General features: G+C 35.0%; 1 protein-coding gene and 1 long non-coding RNA gene across 2 annotated transcripts; one reads left to right on the top strand and one right to left on the bottom strand.

The window, feature by feature from the left end:
* The first annotated feature begins 1,372 nt into the window (after positions 1-1,372).
* On the top strand, positions 1,373-13,011 carry sqlea (squalene epoxidase a). The gene is made up of 11 exons (XM_084088236.1): positions 1,373-2,335; positions 3,105-3,333; positions 3,541-3,718; positions 6,508-6,604; positions 7,185-7,298; positions 7,385-7,556; positions 7,725-7,820; positions 8,372-8,514; positions 9,147-9,243; positions 10,043-10,130; positions 10,278-13,011. Exons 1-11 carry the CDS (start codon positions 2,069-2,071, stop codon positions 10,468-10,470), a joined length of 1,674 nt encoding a protein of 557 aa, XP_083944362.1. The 5' UTR covers positions 1,373-2,068; the 3' UTR covers positions 10,471-13,011.
* LOC311066843 lies at positions 6,613-8,487 on the bottom strand. Its single transcript, XR_014603144.1, has 4 exons — positions 8,358-8,487; positions 7,721-7,842; positions 7,392-7,480; positions 6,613-7,251 (listed from the first exon to the last, which is right to left on the bottom strand). It is a non-coding gene; the product is annotated as an uncharacterized lncRNA (long non-coding RNA).
* Positions 13,012-13,945: the final 934 nt, after the last annotated feature.

Here is a 13,945-nt window from a genome sequence, read left to right as displayed (position 1 = left end):
CACATGATTGCAGTGATTAGACGGGGTGGAACTGTCATTTGAAAGATTTTCATATAAATACTGTTTATTTAAAGGGATAGTTCACCCTAAAATTATACATATAAACATTGATCAGCGAATGTAAAAAGAAGCTCAACTGAACCTGCTTGACGTGCAAGAACAAACCTCATTGGTTATTGCAGAAGCTCAAACATGCTGCATAACTCAATAATGAACCTCATTGGTTCTTGCTGAAGCTCAATCGTGATGCGTAACACGAGAATGAACCTCATTGGTTCTCACACATCAAGTGAACATGCTTGAGCTTCTGTTTACCTCAACTGATGTGTGAGTGGATGATGAATGTTTATTTGTGAATAAAAGCCTAAATTCAATCTGTTCATCATAAAGCGATAAAATTTAGACTAAACCGCTCAATTCATATGGATTAGTTTTATGATCTCTTTATGAACTTTTTGAAGCGTCAAAGTGTCAGTTGTGTTGTCAATGGAGGGACAGAAGCTCTCAGATTTCATCAAAAAGATGTTAATTTGTGTTCTGAAGATGAACGAAAGTCTGTGACATGAGGGTGAGTTAAATTTCAGAATCTTGGGGGTTGAGTAATTAATTAATTGAAGTGAGTAATTAAATTTCAGAATTAAAACAGAATTTTCATTTAGGGTGAGCTGTTCCTTTAAGTTTTTGGGAGAACATTTCATGAAGAATTATATTTTGCCTAAAGAAAATGAAGCCTAATTTAAGATGTTTTTTTAATCCCGGGACATTATTTTCAAGAAAGTTTGTCCACCAACTTATGATTTATGCATCCAGTTTTTATGGTGTGAGTACAAGATTTTCTTTTGTCATCATGACATCATAATGACATCATAATGACATCATGCCACACACTCTCATTTTACATAGCCTTTATTAGTCATGAGTTAAATTCAGTTGTCTGGTCTCCCTTGTTTAGCTCAGTGCACGATATTGATCAGATTACTTTAAACAAAGGTGTCTATGTTCTGCATATACTCTTTATTTGTGCATATGTATGCTTGTACTGTCTGCATCAATTTAATACATTTATTTGAATTCATCAAGCAAAACAAAGTAACAATGTTTTGAGCCTGGAATTATGAAAGTATTATTTACTTAATGTAATTTCTGAACCAATCAACTTGTGATTGTAAATCTCTGCCTTTTAGTTTTATATATATATATATATATATATATATATCAGCTGAGGTTGTGTTTGGCAGATGTTACGAGAAAAGAGTGTCATTTAATGTAGTTGTAGTAGTCATTTAATGTATATATATGTAGTCATATTATAGCCTATGTATATATATATATATATATATATATATATAAAAGGTAAAAAAAGATAAGAAAAAAAAAATATGTAGTCATATTATAGCCTATGTATAAACAAACAAAATAACATTTTACATAAAAATGGCATTGCACTTATTAAGAGGGCTCTCTCGATTATTTATTCTCCCCAATTTATAGACATGCATGTATTTTAGTCCTTTACTACAGTCATTTATTTATACAACGTGCATATTTAGGACTACATTAAATGACGCTCTTTTCTCGTAACATCTGCCAAACACAACCTCTCTGTGACATCACATCATACTTCAGTCCATTCGCCAACCAGCAGCCTTGGATTGGCCAATGGCCAGATAGCGTGAGCTCTGCTCACCGAAGACTCGCAGCTGATTGGCTCATTATAAACAGAGGAGGCGGGACGCCGCAGTCTACAAACTGCAAGAGGATCCGCACCCTCATTATCATAAATTATTCAGCATCACCTAGAAGCATCGCACTAGCTCGAGTGCACCTGGATAATACACTTAAATTGTTATTTATGATTATTCATAAGAAGAGGCATTTGCTTAAATTAATGCCATAACTTATTCTGAAAAATAGATACTATTTTTTTCCACATTTATTGCATGGAATAATAACTCAAAAGTCTATTTTCTGATCACCTGTGCTGTTCTTTTAAGACTTTATTGACATTTTTGAACGCCTTAAAACGGTCTTATTATTTTTGTTTCTTATATTTGAAGTGATTTTCGACATGTGGACCTTTCTTGGCATTGCAAGTTTTACTTATATCTATAAGAAATGCGACGCCCTGGTGAGTTACGCGCCCAGAGAGCTGATGGTGGCCGCGGTGCTGTGCGTGTCCGTGGGTCTGATGTTCACGTGTCTCGGGTTCCGCGGACAGACACTCAAAGCGCCTCAGTTTCTCCAGATGCCTTTCAAACTCTTGACTACATTCTCTCCGACCAGAAAACTCTTCTACAGGTCTAGTACAGACAGCTGTAGTCGAACTTCTAAGAAGGTGAGCAATTGTGTTTTTGACCATAGCTACTGTGTTTTCATAGTTGAGAATTTAGTTTTCATTCAGTCAATTTCAAGCAATTAATATGAACCCTGGAAATAATTTACCACTAATAAAGAGGTTTTTTTTTTTTTTTTTTTTTTTTTACAAACAATTGAATCGAATTGTACGATCATAATTTAAATAGAGTTCATTAATTCAGGGTTAGTTCACCCAAAAAATAAAATTCTATCATTTTCTCACCCTCAAGTTCCAATCCAAACACAAAATATATTATGAAGAATGTTGGTAACCAAACAGTTGATGGGCCCCATTGACTTCCATCGTATTTTTTTCTTCTTCTCCATACTATGCAAGTCAGTGGGTTCAGAAGAAGAAAGAAACTCATACAGGTTTGGAACAACTTGAGGGCGAGTAAAGGATGAAAACATTTTGGGCAAACTATCCCTTTATTCATATATTACATTATAAGGTACTTCAAGGGGTCCACAAAAACATAAAAAATATTTTCTTTCATTTTAAAGACATTTCTAACTGATAAGTATTTTTTATAATATACAAATATTAAATTAAACAATTAAATATAAATAAATGTTAGAACGCCAGGAACGCTACCATGACAAAATACATACATTATATTTTAATTTTAAAATTATATATATATATATATATATATATATATAATATTTAAATAATACAAATAAAGAATTGATATTCTTATGATAAAGACAGCAAATGTTGCTTTCTATCTTACACTCTTCTTAACTAGAGAGATGTAAAGCGAAGGAGAGCGACTGACAGTCAGTGCGATCAGGTCGAGGATCCCGAGGTCATCATAGTGGGTGCTGGTGTTCTGGGATCAGCCATGGCTGCCGTCCTGGCCCGAGACGGCCGGAGGGTCACAGTGGTGGAGAGGGACATGAAAGAACCAGATCGGATAGTGGGAGAACTTCTGCAGCCGGGAGGATATCGGGCACTCAAAGAACTCAACCTGGAGGGTACAGATCCCCTGTTACAGTCTTTCTATTAAAAAGCATGCTTGTTCAAATCCTCTTTCATATTTTCGTTGGTTTTTTTAATATCTAATAAATAGAAATGATCGTGTTTTTATTGGATAGATCTGTAATGTACAAATTCACATTTGTAGCTTTGTATTTCATTTTCATAAACTCACAGTTTGTTACTTTGTGTTTGTCTTCTCTCAGGTACTGTTGAAGGTCTGGACGCCCATGTGGTGAATGGATATGTAATCCATGACCTTGAGAGCAGGACGGAGGTGGAGATCCCGTATCCCCAGCAGGAGAACAGCATTCAGGGTGGACGGGCCTTCCACCATGGACGCTTTATCATGGGACTGCGTCGAGCTGCCCTCGCTGAGCCCAAGTAAATACCTGATGCCGTTTGTACTTTCCATTTATTAATATAATGACACCATGCTTTATCATTACTAGTCTTATTTCAAAGAATTATTCTAATTGGAAAGCGGTTTAGAGGTAAAACCACTGTAAGGGAAAACACACATTTGCATAATGTGATTTTTGACTGTAGACCTCAAATATGGTGAGATTATACAGTACTTGTCTGTCAGTCAAGGTTCTTTATAGAGTGCAACAGCTCCCACCCGTGGCATTGGTTATGGAAGTATTTTTCCCTTCATTTATCCCATAGGGATTTAAAAAAATCTCTGTTAAAGCGTTATAAGCCATGAACCAAGCCAATCAGCTACGAGGTGAATCACAACATTACAAACTTTGATTTGAAGCAAAAAAGTATTTGAAAATCAGACAAAAATACAAAGGTACAAGACTGTGTACTTAACGGCTTTAGTGAGGAAAAGAACTACAATCCCATGAAGCATTGCGAACTGCATAATCGGTGTAAAAACGATGAAGTATAAAAATACTAATTTAAAAATGTAGATTTTTTTTATATTATATATATATATATATATTAGGGGTGTGCAAAGCAGCCGGTATTTGTATCTGTATTTGTATTTGTTGAGGGGGGAAAAGTATTTGTATTTGTATTTGTATTTGTATTCGAGTAAAATTCAAAATAGGTGTAAAAATCCATTTTTTTTGCGTTACACTTCTAATACGTTATAGTGTACTTTACGTTATAGTGTAAGTATTCTTTAATTATATCCATTATAATAATGGATATGCAATATTGGTTGATGTTTTTCCTTAAATCCAGCAATGAACATGTAACAAGGAACGTCATTGAAAAGAAAATAACATAACAGCCATTACCAACGTTAACGTTACTCTGTCAACAGCCTATTGTCTAAATTACCGAGCTAACAGAGCTACTAGTGTTGTCACGGTACCAAAATTTCAGTATTCGGTACCAATACCAGTGAAAATCCACGGTTCTCGGTACCAATTTCGGTATCAAAGCTTAATTTAGATTAAATTTACATATATTAAAGTGTATATCACGGTTACAAAGATGGAAACTGTAGTATTAAAAACACTTTACAATAAGATTAAATTTGTTAGATAACATTAGATAAAATGACCTAACAATAAACAATAGTTATATACTGTCACAATTATTCTCCTTGGGGTTCATTTAAAAATACATTTTTAAAATCAAAAGTTAACATTATTTATGTTAACATTATTTAATGCACAATGACTGAAGTGAACAAACATGACCAATCAAGTGTTTTTATTAAATAACATTCACAAACATCAATTAATGTTGTACAAATATATTGTTCCCTCAATGTGTTGATGTTAGATGCGCATTAAGTAATGTTAATGAATGGTATCTTATTGTAGTGTTACCAAATACAGGAGATAAAACGTGTTTTATTTGACTTGGCTGTACTTTTATTTAATCCAAAACTGCATTCATATTTAATTTTAAAAGGGCTTTTTAAACCTGCTAAGAGTTATCCAGCCAAGAATAAGCCTAGAACAGCTTTTCTGATGGACTGATATTAATGACATGATGACGGCTTTTTATTTCATTTCTCATATCCATAAATATATCTAAAGCTAATGCAAGGGCTAGAAATCAATTAATTCTTTGCTGATACTTCCTCGTCATCATGAAGAGCGCAGTTCGCACCGCGTCTGTCGTTGCTATGCAACCAACATAGGCGCGCCTGGAAAAACGAGCGCGCCGTTCGCTTCTATTATTATAAGCGCGCTTGCCGCGCGCCTACATTTGAAATCTGCACGCGCAAAAAACGCGCTATGTGGACGACCCCTTATGGCAACGTGACATTAGCCTAATCCAAAATATTTCCGTGTCATTTCCTCCTTTCTTATCAACAAGTGGATTTACAGCCGGAGGAAACGCAGCTTTTTGATATAAAGTTTTTCTTGTTCCCGAATACAAATATTTTTTTAAGTATTTGTTCGAAATAAGTATTCGTAAAAAACACATTATTTGTGCCTTTCCGAATACCGTATTCGGGTTCGGCTCCACCCCTAATATATATATATATATATATATACATACATACATACATACATGAATATTAAGTTTATTGCAAAAATATGCATATATATTCAAATATTTAAATATTGAGGTACACTGACTCGATTGCATAATTTGCAGTGCTTCATGGGAGTAGGCGGAGCTAATGAGATCTGACTGGTGGAATTTTCTGTACAGCTTCATGAGTAATGTAGTTTTTCACTACAAATTATGCTGTTAAACACGATTATTTGAAAGATAAGGCTTCAATAGAAGCAAATACAATAGATTAACAACGTCATATCTTACAGTAGGGCTGTCTTTAAAGATTTATAAGTTATCATTGAAAATTAATTACGCTGTGGAGAAATTGAATGGAGTTTTTACTTCCGGAACCTGATAGTTATTGGCTATAGTTATCTATGGATCCATTAAGAACCTTTAACATCCATAGAACCTTTCCATTCCACAAAAGGTTCTTTATAGTGGAAAAAGGTTCTTTAGATGATTTAAATGTTCTTCACACTGAGAAAAAAATTGTTCTTTTAAGAACTGTTCAGCCTTCACTGAAAGGTTCTTTGGGGCATCACTGCAAAAATCCCTTTTTGGAACCTTTATTTTTAAGGGTGTAGATGTTCTTTATGTGTTAATTTTATAAAGAGTCTTTGTAAGGGATATTGTTTCTCTTCACCCAAGGATTTAGAAACGGATGGGTTTAATATCATGTCATATTTGCATAGTGTGAAGTTCGTGGAGGGAACGGTGACAAGCCTGGAGGAAGAAGATGAGTGTGTGACAGGAATTCAGTACAGGGAGAAAGACTCTGGGATGATCAAGGTAATGGCACACTTGATACTCGGTTGATAAAGGGATCACCGATCACAGATATTTAGAGATGCTCTGGCAATCATCCACACAAGGTCAAATACTTCTGTAAGCCACACTTTTATTCACATGGCCAGTGTTGGGGGTAACGCGAGTTACGTAATCAGATTACTTTTCCCCCCCAAGTAACAAGTAACGCATTACTTACTTAAATGTACAACAAAATATTTAATATTTACTATTTTCAAATAAGTATACTTATGCAGAGAATTTGCATTTCCTTCAGCCTGAAGCTTATTCGTTTCACTTTTGCCTTTACATTTTCCAAAAATATAAATTTTTTGTAATTAAAAACAAACAAGCAAGCCCAGCCCAGGTGAGAAAAAGTAAGGCAAAAGTAATGTAACATTACTTTCCATAAAAAGTAATGCAGTTAGTTCCTTTTTTAGGGAGTAACACAATATTGTAATGCATTACTTTTAAAAGTAACTTTCCCCAACACTGCACATGGCATGTCAGTTTGATAAAATACACTCTTTAAAAGTGTTATTTAAGCATTTTCCTCACTGCAATTTTCCTCTTTCCCTCTCAGGAGATCCATGCTCCTCTGACTGTAGTCGCTGACGGCTGTTTCTCCAAGTTCCGGAAGAATCTGGTTTCTGGGAAAGTTAAAGTATCGTCTCATTTTGTTGGATGCATAATGAAGGTAAACACAAGGGTGACGGTTGCATACTTCTGTTAAAAATTCCCAAGCAACACAATGATTGATTGTGCGGTTATGTTCTCTTCCAGGACTCACCTCAGTTCAAGCCCAATCATGCAGAGCTGGTTCTAGCTGATCCCAGTCCGGTGCTGATCTATCAGATCTCCTCCAATGAGACTCGGGTTCTGGTGGATGTCAGAGGAGAGATGCCCCGAGACCTTAAGCAGTACATGACAGAAAAAATCTACCCCCAACTACCAGGTATCGGACTTAGACTTTAAAAAAAAAACTCATTGCTAAAATGGGTCCTTTTCATACTCATGGATTTCTAAAATACTTCTCATTTCAGTTGTATTTCTATATACAACAACACAATTGAAACATTTAGACAACAAAATGCCAACAAATTTGTATATTTTGCTTACACAGAGCATTTAAAGGAGCCGTTCATGGTGGCATTGCAGAATGATCGCTTGAGAACGATGCCAGCCAGCTTCCTGCCACCCTCACCAGTCAATAAACCAGGTAAGCCATAAGGAATGACTCTCTATATTGTATATCAAGACACACACACCCACTTCAAAAGTTTGGAATAATTAAGATTTGAAAGAAGTCTATTATGCTCACCAAGGCTGCATTTATGTGATAAAAAATGCAGTAATGTCGTGAAATGTTATTACAATTTAAAATAGCTGTTTTCACTTGAAAATATTATCAAATGTAATTTATACCTGTGATGCAAAGTTGAATTTTCAGCAGCAATTACTCCAGTCTTCAGTGTCACACGTGTCATACTGAAATGCTGATTTGCTGAAAACGGTTTCCACAAAAATATAAAAATGCAGCTTTGGTGAGCATTAAACTGGTAGTGTGTCATGAAAACCCTAAAATATAGATGTTACATTAAACTGCGACAGACCCATCAAATGGTGAAAAAACCCCCAAAAAACTACACACACATACATCACACAGTTAAAATACTCTTTCATAACATAATTTTTGTATCCCTAAAAATGAAGACCAAGTGCATAGAGTGAAATTGTGTTGCAAGTGATGACCCACCTGTCCTCCATCAGGAGTTCTGCTCTTAGGAGACGCATATAACATGCGTCATCCTCTGACCGGTGGCGGGATGAGTGTTGTGCTGAACGACGTCCGCATCTGGAGAGACCTGCTAAAGAACATCCCTGATCTCTATGACAATACAGCTGTGCTCCAGGTAACAGCTAACATCAGACCCCTTTCTGGTGCCAGTCATTGCTGATCCTCACTGCAAATCATATCAAGACAAGAACGTTTAACATCAACTTTGCTGCAAAACTTATCTCAGGTTTTTTTTCTTTTGTCAAATCAACTTGCACTGTAAAAAAAGAAAAGAAAAGATGCCTCAAATTTTTAAGTACAATCAACTTGGATGTTCAAGTCATTTCAACTTATATTACATTAAAATTAGTTAAATTGAGTTCAATCTTGTATAAATTAAGTTGAAAATTGCTGAACTTATTTTGATGTGTTAAAGTAATGTAAAAACATATGTTGTCATAAATTATTGATAATTAACATTTTTACAGTGTAGATGATTAATGTGGTTCAGATAACATATTTTGAGTGTCTGTTGATTAAATCTCATTTATTGTATTAACTCAAATTTTTAAGGCAACCAGGTAACTTTTAAGTTAAACCAACAATTTGTTTACAGTGTAGGCACAGCAATAAGTAAGTGTAATGTGTTTGTAGGCAGTGTCTTTGTAAGGCACCTCAACAGGTTTTAGAACAGATGGTATTGGATAAATGCTTAAATGCAGTGGAGATCATGATGCAACAGAGAAATGAGGCTGTTTTTGTTGTCAGGCGAAGAAGAAATTCCATTGGGAGCGGAAATCATCTCACTCGTTTGTAGTGAACGTCTTGGCTCAAGCACTGTATGAGCTGTTTGCTGCGACCGACAGTAAGTGACGAAACGAAACACATTCTTAAATATACATTTTTTGGTTTCACATTTTCAAAAATCAAACTCTCCTTTTAGAAGTAATGCGTTATCGCATTACTCCCTATAAAAGTAACTTATTATGTTACTTGGTTACTTTTTGTGGAAAGTAATGTGTTAAGTTACTTTTTCTCACCTGACTGAGACTCGCTCTCTTCCAAGCCTTTTTCATTGAAAAGCAACATGGCATACTGTAACATACACCTTATTTTTCTTTTAAAAACACATTTAGAATATTATAATATTCTAAGCATTTTGAATATTTCCTGACCCCTAGAGCTATGTATGACATACAAAAGATCTCTCAACATTACAGCTTATATTAACTCTTTATATTGAAAGTCGAAATGAGAAATGTGTTTTGTGTACTTTTGGTCAATTCTGGCTCACATGTGACTACATTATGGAGAAGAGAGAGAAATTTAATGCAGCAGTTAAAAAAATGTTTAAGCAAAGTTTAAACTGAAAAGTAATGTGCATTACTTTTAAAAAAAGTAACTAAAAGTAATTAAAAAGTTAACATTTACTGCGTTAGATTAAACTGAGAAGGGTCATAGCACTTGCATATTGTTGTCCTACTGTTAGTTTAACTGCTTCTATTGTTCTCATTTGTAAGTCGCTTTGGATAAAAGCATTTACATGTAAATGTAATGCAATAAAGTAATATATAAAGTAATGCATTACTTGTTACATCAAAAAAGTAATTGATTAGGTAATCCAAGTTACTTTTAATGCATGTAAACCTTATGTTTATTTTCAGATTCACTGTATCAGTTGAGAAAAGCCTGTTTCCACTATTTCAAACTTGGTGGAGAATGTATCAACGGACCGATCGGCCTTCTGTCGGTGTAAGTATTTACAAACACTCTGCCACTGAAAACCCATCTTGACCACTAAGCTGAAAACATCAGTGCGGTCCTCAAATCAGATCTCTTTCACTGGTTCTTGCATATACATTGTTGTCACACCACTAATCTGTTTTTTTCCCCCTTTAGATTGTCACCGAAACCCTTGACTCTAATCGGTCACTTTTTCGCGGTGGCCCTGTACGCCATTTACTTCAGCTTCAGATCTGAATCCTGGCTCACAATTCCACGAGCGCTGGTCAAGAGTGGAGCCATCCTGTACAGAGCCTGTGCCGTGATGTTTCCTCTCATTTACTCAGAGTTACAGTACCTGGTTTACTAGGAAGGAACTTTCAAACTGAAAAAGAAACTGATTTGTAATTTCTCCTGCCATTGAACGCGACACATCTGCCACTGGTGGCTTCATCCAAGTGCCTCATTATCTTTGGGGAAAAAAAAGGGATTCCTGTCAGAGGACTGCAAAAGGAACAAGCCTCAGATGAGGAAATTCTTTGCCTGTATTCACATGGTGTCTGATATTAATAGACTTATATTTTCATAATGATGTCGTGAAATTTGCCTTGACCCCTGCAATTAAATGAGGAAAAATCCTGTGCTTTATTTTAAAGTCAATATTGCTGAGTGCAAAATAAAGATTAAACCACTAGGCTACTTGACTTTTAAAACTGTGTAAATGTTTTAATTGTTTTCAAAATACTAAGGACAATCAGTGGGACTGCATCTCATTTGTAGTTAAAGCACTTGTTTTCCTCGCGTCGGTGTTTTTTTTGCAGTTTCAGATTTTTTTTCAAAATTGTGCACGTCTTGATTTTCACATGGGACTTTCATTATCATTTTTGCCTTTCTCTGTTGTTTAAAAAATTTTCAGGTCAACATTTAGTGCCGTCAGTTTTGTTTTGTTTTTAATTTGCAATGAATATGGCATTCTATTCAAAGTAAAATCATGTGTATATTTTCTGAAAGAGGACAAGAGCTTTAATGTGAAGATCGAATTAGTTTCTAATGTGAACTAATTCAACCATGAGTGTGTGGTTATGACGGTGTCACATTATGTCTGGCTTTATGTATGTAGCGAATCGACCGTTATTCAATATAATTTGCCCTCTTTGTATATATATTTTTGTTATATTTGGAGTCAAAAATAGTTTGAAATACTATAAGACTGGAATACCCAGAGACATCTGTGAACCTGTTTTAAAGGCTTTGCATTTTTAATATCTCTCATTCTTTTATAATTGGATGGAGGTTTGTGGTATAAATTACCATAGCAACATTTTAGTGCAATTTACAATATATCCACCAGGTGGCGCTCTTGCACCAGCAGGATGACAATAATGTCACTCTGACCCTGTAAACAAAATAAAAATATTTAAAAAAACCCCAAAACATACAGACTACAGCCGTATATACAGTATATATTAAGTGTTGTCAATAAGCCCCAGGCAGATGCATTTACACTTTCATCTCACAGCATCACAGCCCTGCTGTCATAGTAGTCTGGACACCTGCTCAACATCACGAGTTTGTCATTAGTGTGAACGAAGCTGAATATACTTACTGAAACAGCGGCAGACTATAGATATAAACAAAGTACAGCCAGAACTCCCACTTCAGCAGCTTCAAAAAAAATTCTCCTTTCCTACAAGCACTGACTCTTCATTTTTGACACCTGTCAATCACCCCATCATTGTACCTCGTAATCAAAACGCTACTTATATCAAGTTTTGTGACGTCGTTTGATGTGAATTCTCATCGCATTTAATTCTTGCGGTTCAAAATGTGGCAATTCATTTCGCTATTACCATCTGAAACTTTATGGAGCTGCTGTCAAAGTTTAAAAGTGGTAATAAAAACAGCAAACAAAAATCAACGACCGTGTTGTGGCGGTCACACGTAATCATCATCATCATCATCATCATCATCATCATCATCATCCCAATTAGCACATTATAATATATTCTTGGTCTTACATGTCTCAGTATTTTTTTTTTAAACATAAATAAACAAAAATGTAAATAACTTAATCTACGAAGAATTTTTTTTTTTTGCTGACGTCATGAATCCCGCATACTTTTTTCAGCCCCTCCCCTAAAACCACCATCCACTCATTACTAATGGATGAAATTGTTTTTTCTCCCCGACGAATGTTTCACGGAGAAATACGACACATTATAAAAGTGAAATAGTATTTCATGTTGACAGACTTCCCTTCTGAACCAAATTAAGCAGATTTATGGCTGTATGAACCATGGATTTTCCCCTTACACAAAAGTGCTGTGGTGATACTATTGTAAAGATATTGTTTTGGATGATAATATCATGGTGCTTTGACATACACCACAGGCCTGAATCATTAGCATATTCATTTAACATGGCATTAGCACGGAATTACTTTCCAAAACACTATGGTATTAGAACAGGTCAGCATTAAAAAAATAATAATAATCATGTAATTGCTTATTCAGTGCTGAAGAGCTCAAAGAAAGACCAAAGAAAATAAAAACCATAAAAGACCTGATTCTGTCCCAGGTTACAACAATTTATTAGTATTCATTGTTCTTTATACATCACTGTAACATTATATTCCGGTGAAATAGATGAAGGATTTGTTTGCACTTTGAAAGGACGTTTGTGCTCCTCTCGTTGTGTGCACAGTCAATCTTGACACCGAAAAAAAAAAAAAACCCTGACAAAAACCAAACAAAAAAAACTCCGGGACAGGACAAGTGAGAAGAAGAGAGTCCGTCAGATTCGACCCTGTGCTCGACCGCTGAGACGCCCGTCCGGGGCTTTCCTCTCTACAGTAGCAGCAAGCTCTTTATAAACGATTCATTTACTCTATGATCTAAAAGACAAACAAAAATATATACTGTACTGCTACTGCTAATGAGGCCTGAAGAACCTGGCTTGAAACTAGATTAATAAAGTGCGAGAAGCAACCCACCAATCCACACACTGTATATTCATTTATATATATATATTTATATATATTTATATATAGGAACAAATCTACTATCTTAACATTAATTTACAGGGTAATATACATTATATTAGTAACAGCTGAGATATCAGCACAAAAAAAGATCACTGTCACACTTAACAGCAATACATATATATAATTTTTATATATATATATATATATATATATATATATATATATATATACATATATATATATACATATATATATATATATATATATATATATATATATATATATGAATTTATGTATGTATATATATATATATATATATATATATATATATATATATATATATATATATATATATATATATAAATATAATCATATACATAAATATAGAATTGTCATTATATTCATGAAAAACAATTAAACCACGTCTCAGGCTTTTCAAATGATACCCAGAAAAGCAATTAATCCGTCAAGACGTAAAAGGTCTCTTAGAAAGAGAAACCGGGAAAACAAAAGTGCCCCGTTTGGATTATTTGAGGTCACAGGACAGGAATTTGCATATTCCACAAATCTATTGCGACACATTTCTGCCTACGAACAGTAAAAGTCGGCCCTTCCGAAGCGGAGGGGTCGGTGTTAGCCACACTCACATGTAAAACCCACTGAACAGAACATTACGACGATGGGGTTTCCGATTATGTGCTTCGACATGGTGTGCTATGATAGTGAACGACAGAAAGACTACGAGTTTCACGACACTTGAATATTTCGCCTCAAAAGAAACTACGGATGTGTTCTCGTCTTCTCGTGGACGCCACCGCGATCCAAAAAAATGCATATTCTTCCTCTGAGAGCAAGGGAATGT

This window comes from Abramis brama (genome assembly GCF_963993115.1).
Source record: "Abramis brama genome assembly, chromosome: 17".
NCBI lineage: Eukaryota > Metazoa > Chordata > Actinopteri > Cypriniformes > Leuciscidae > Abramis > Abramis brama.
This window is presented reverse-complemented; position numbering and strand designations above follow the sequence as displayed.

Bases quoted from the DNA above. Each gene is read 5' to 3' on its own strand.
- sqlea (XM_084088236.1), top strand. From the start codon at position 2,069: ATGTGGACCTTTCTTGGCATTGCAAGTTTTACTTATATCTATAAGAAA. The intron at 2,336-3,104 runs GTGAGCAATTGT...CTTCTTAACTAG, and splicing joins GTAGTCGAACTTCTAAGAAG to AGAGATGTAAAGCGAAGGAG. The intron at 10,131-10,277 runs GTAAGTATTTAC...TTCCCCCTTTAG, and splicing joins CCGATCGGCCTTCTGTCGGT to ATTGTCACCGAAACCCTTGA.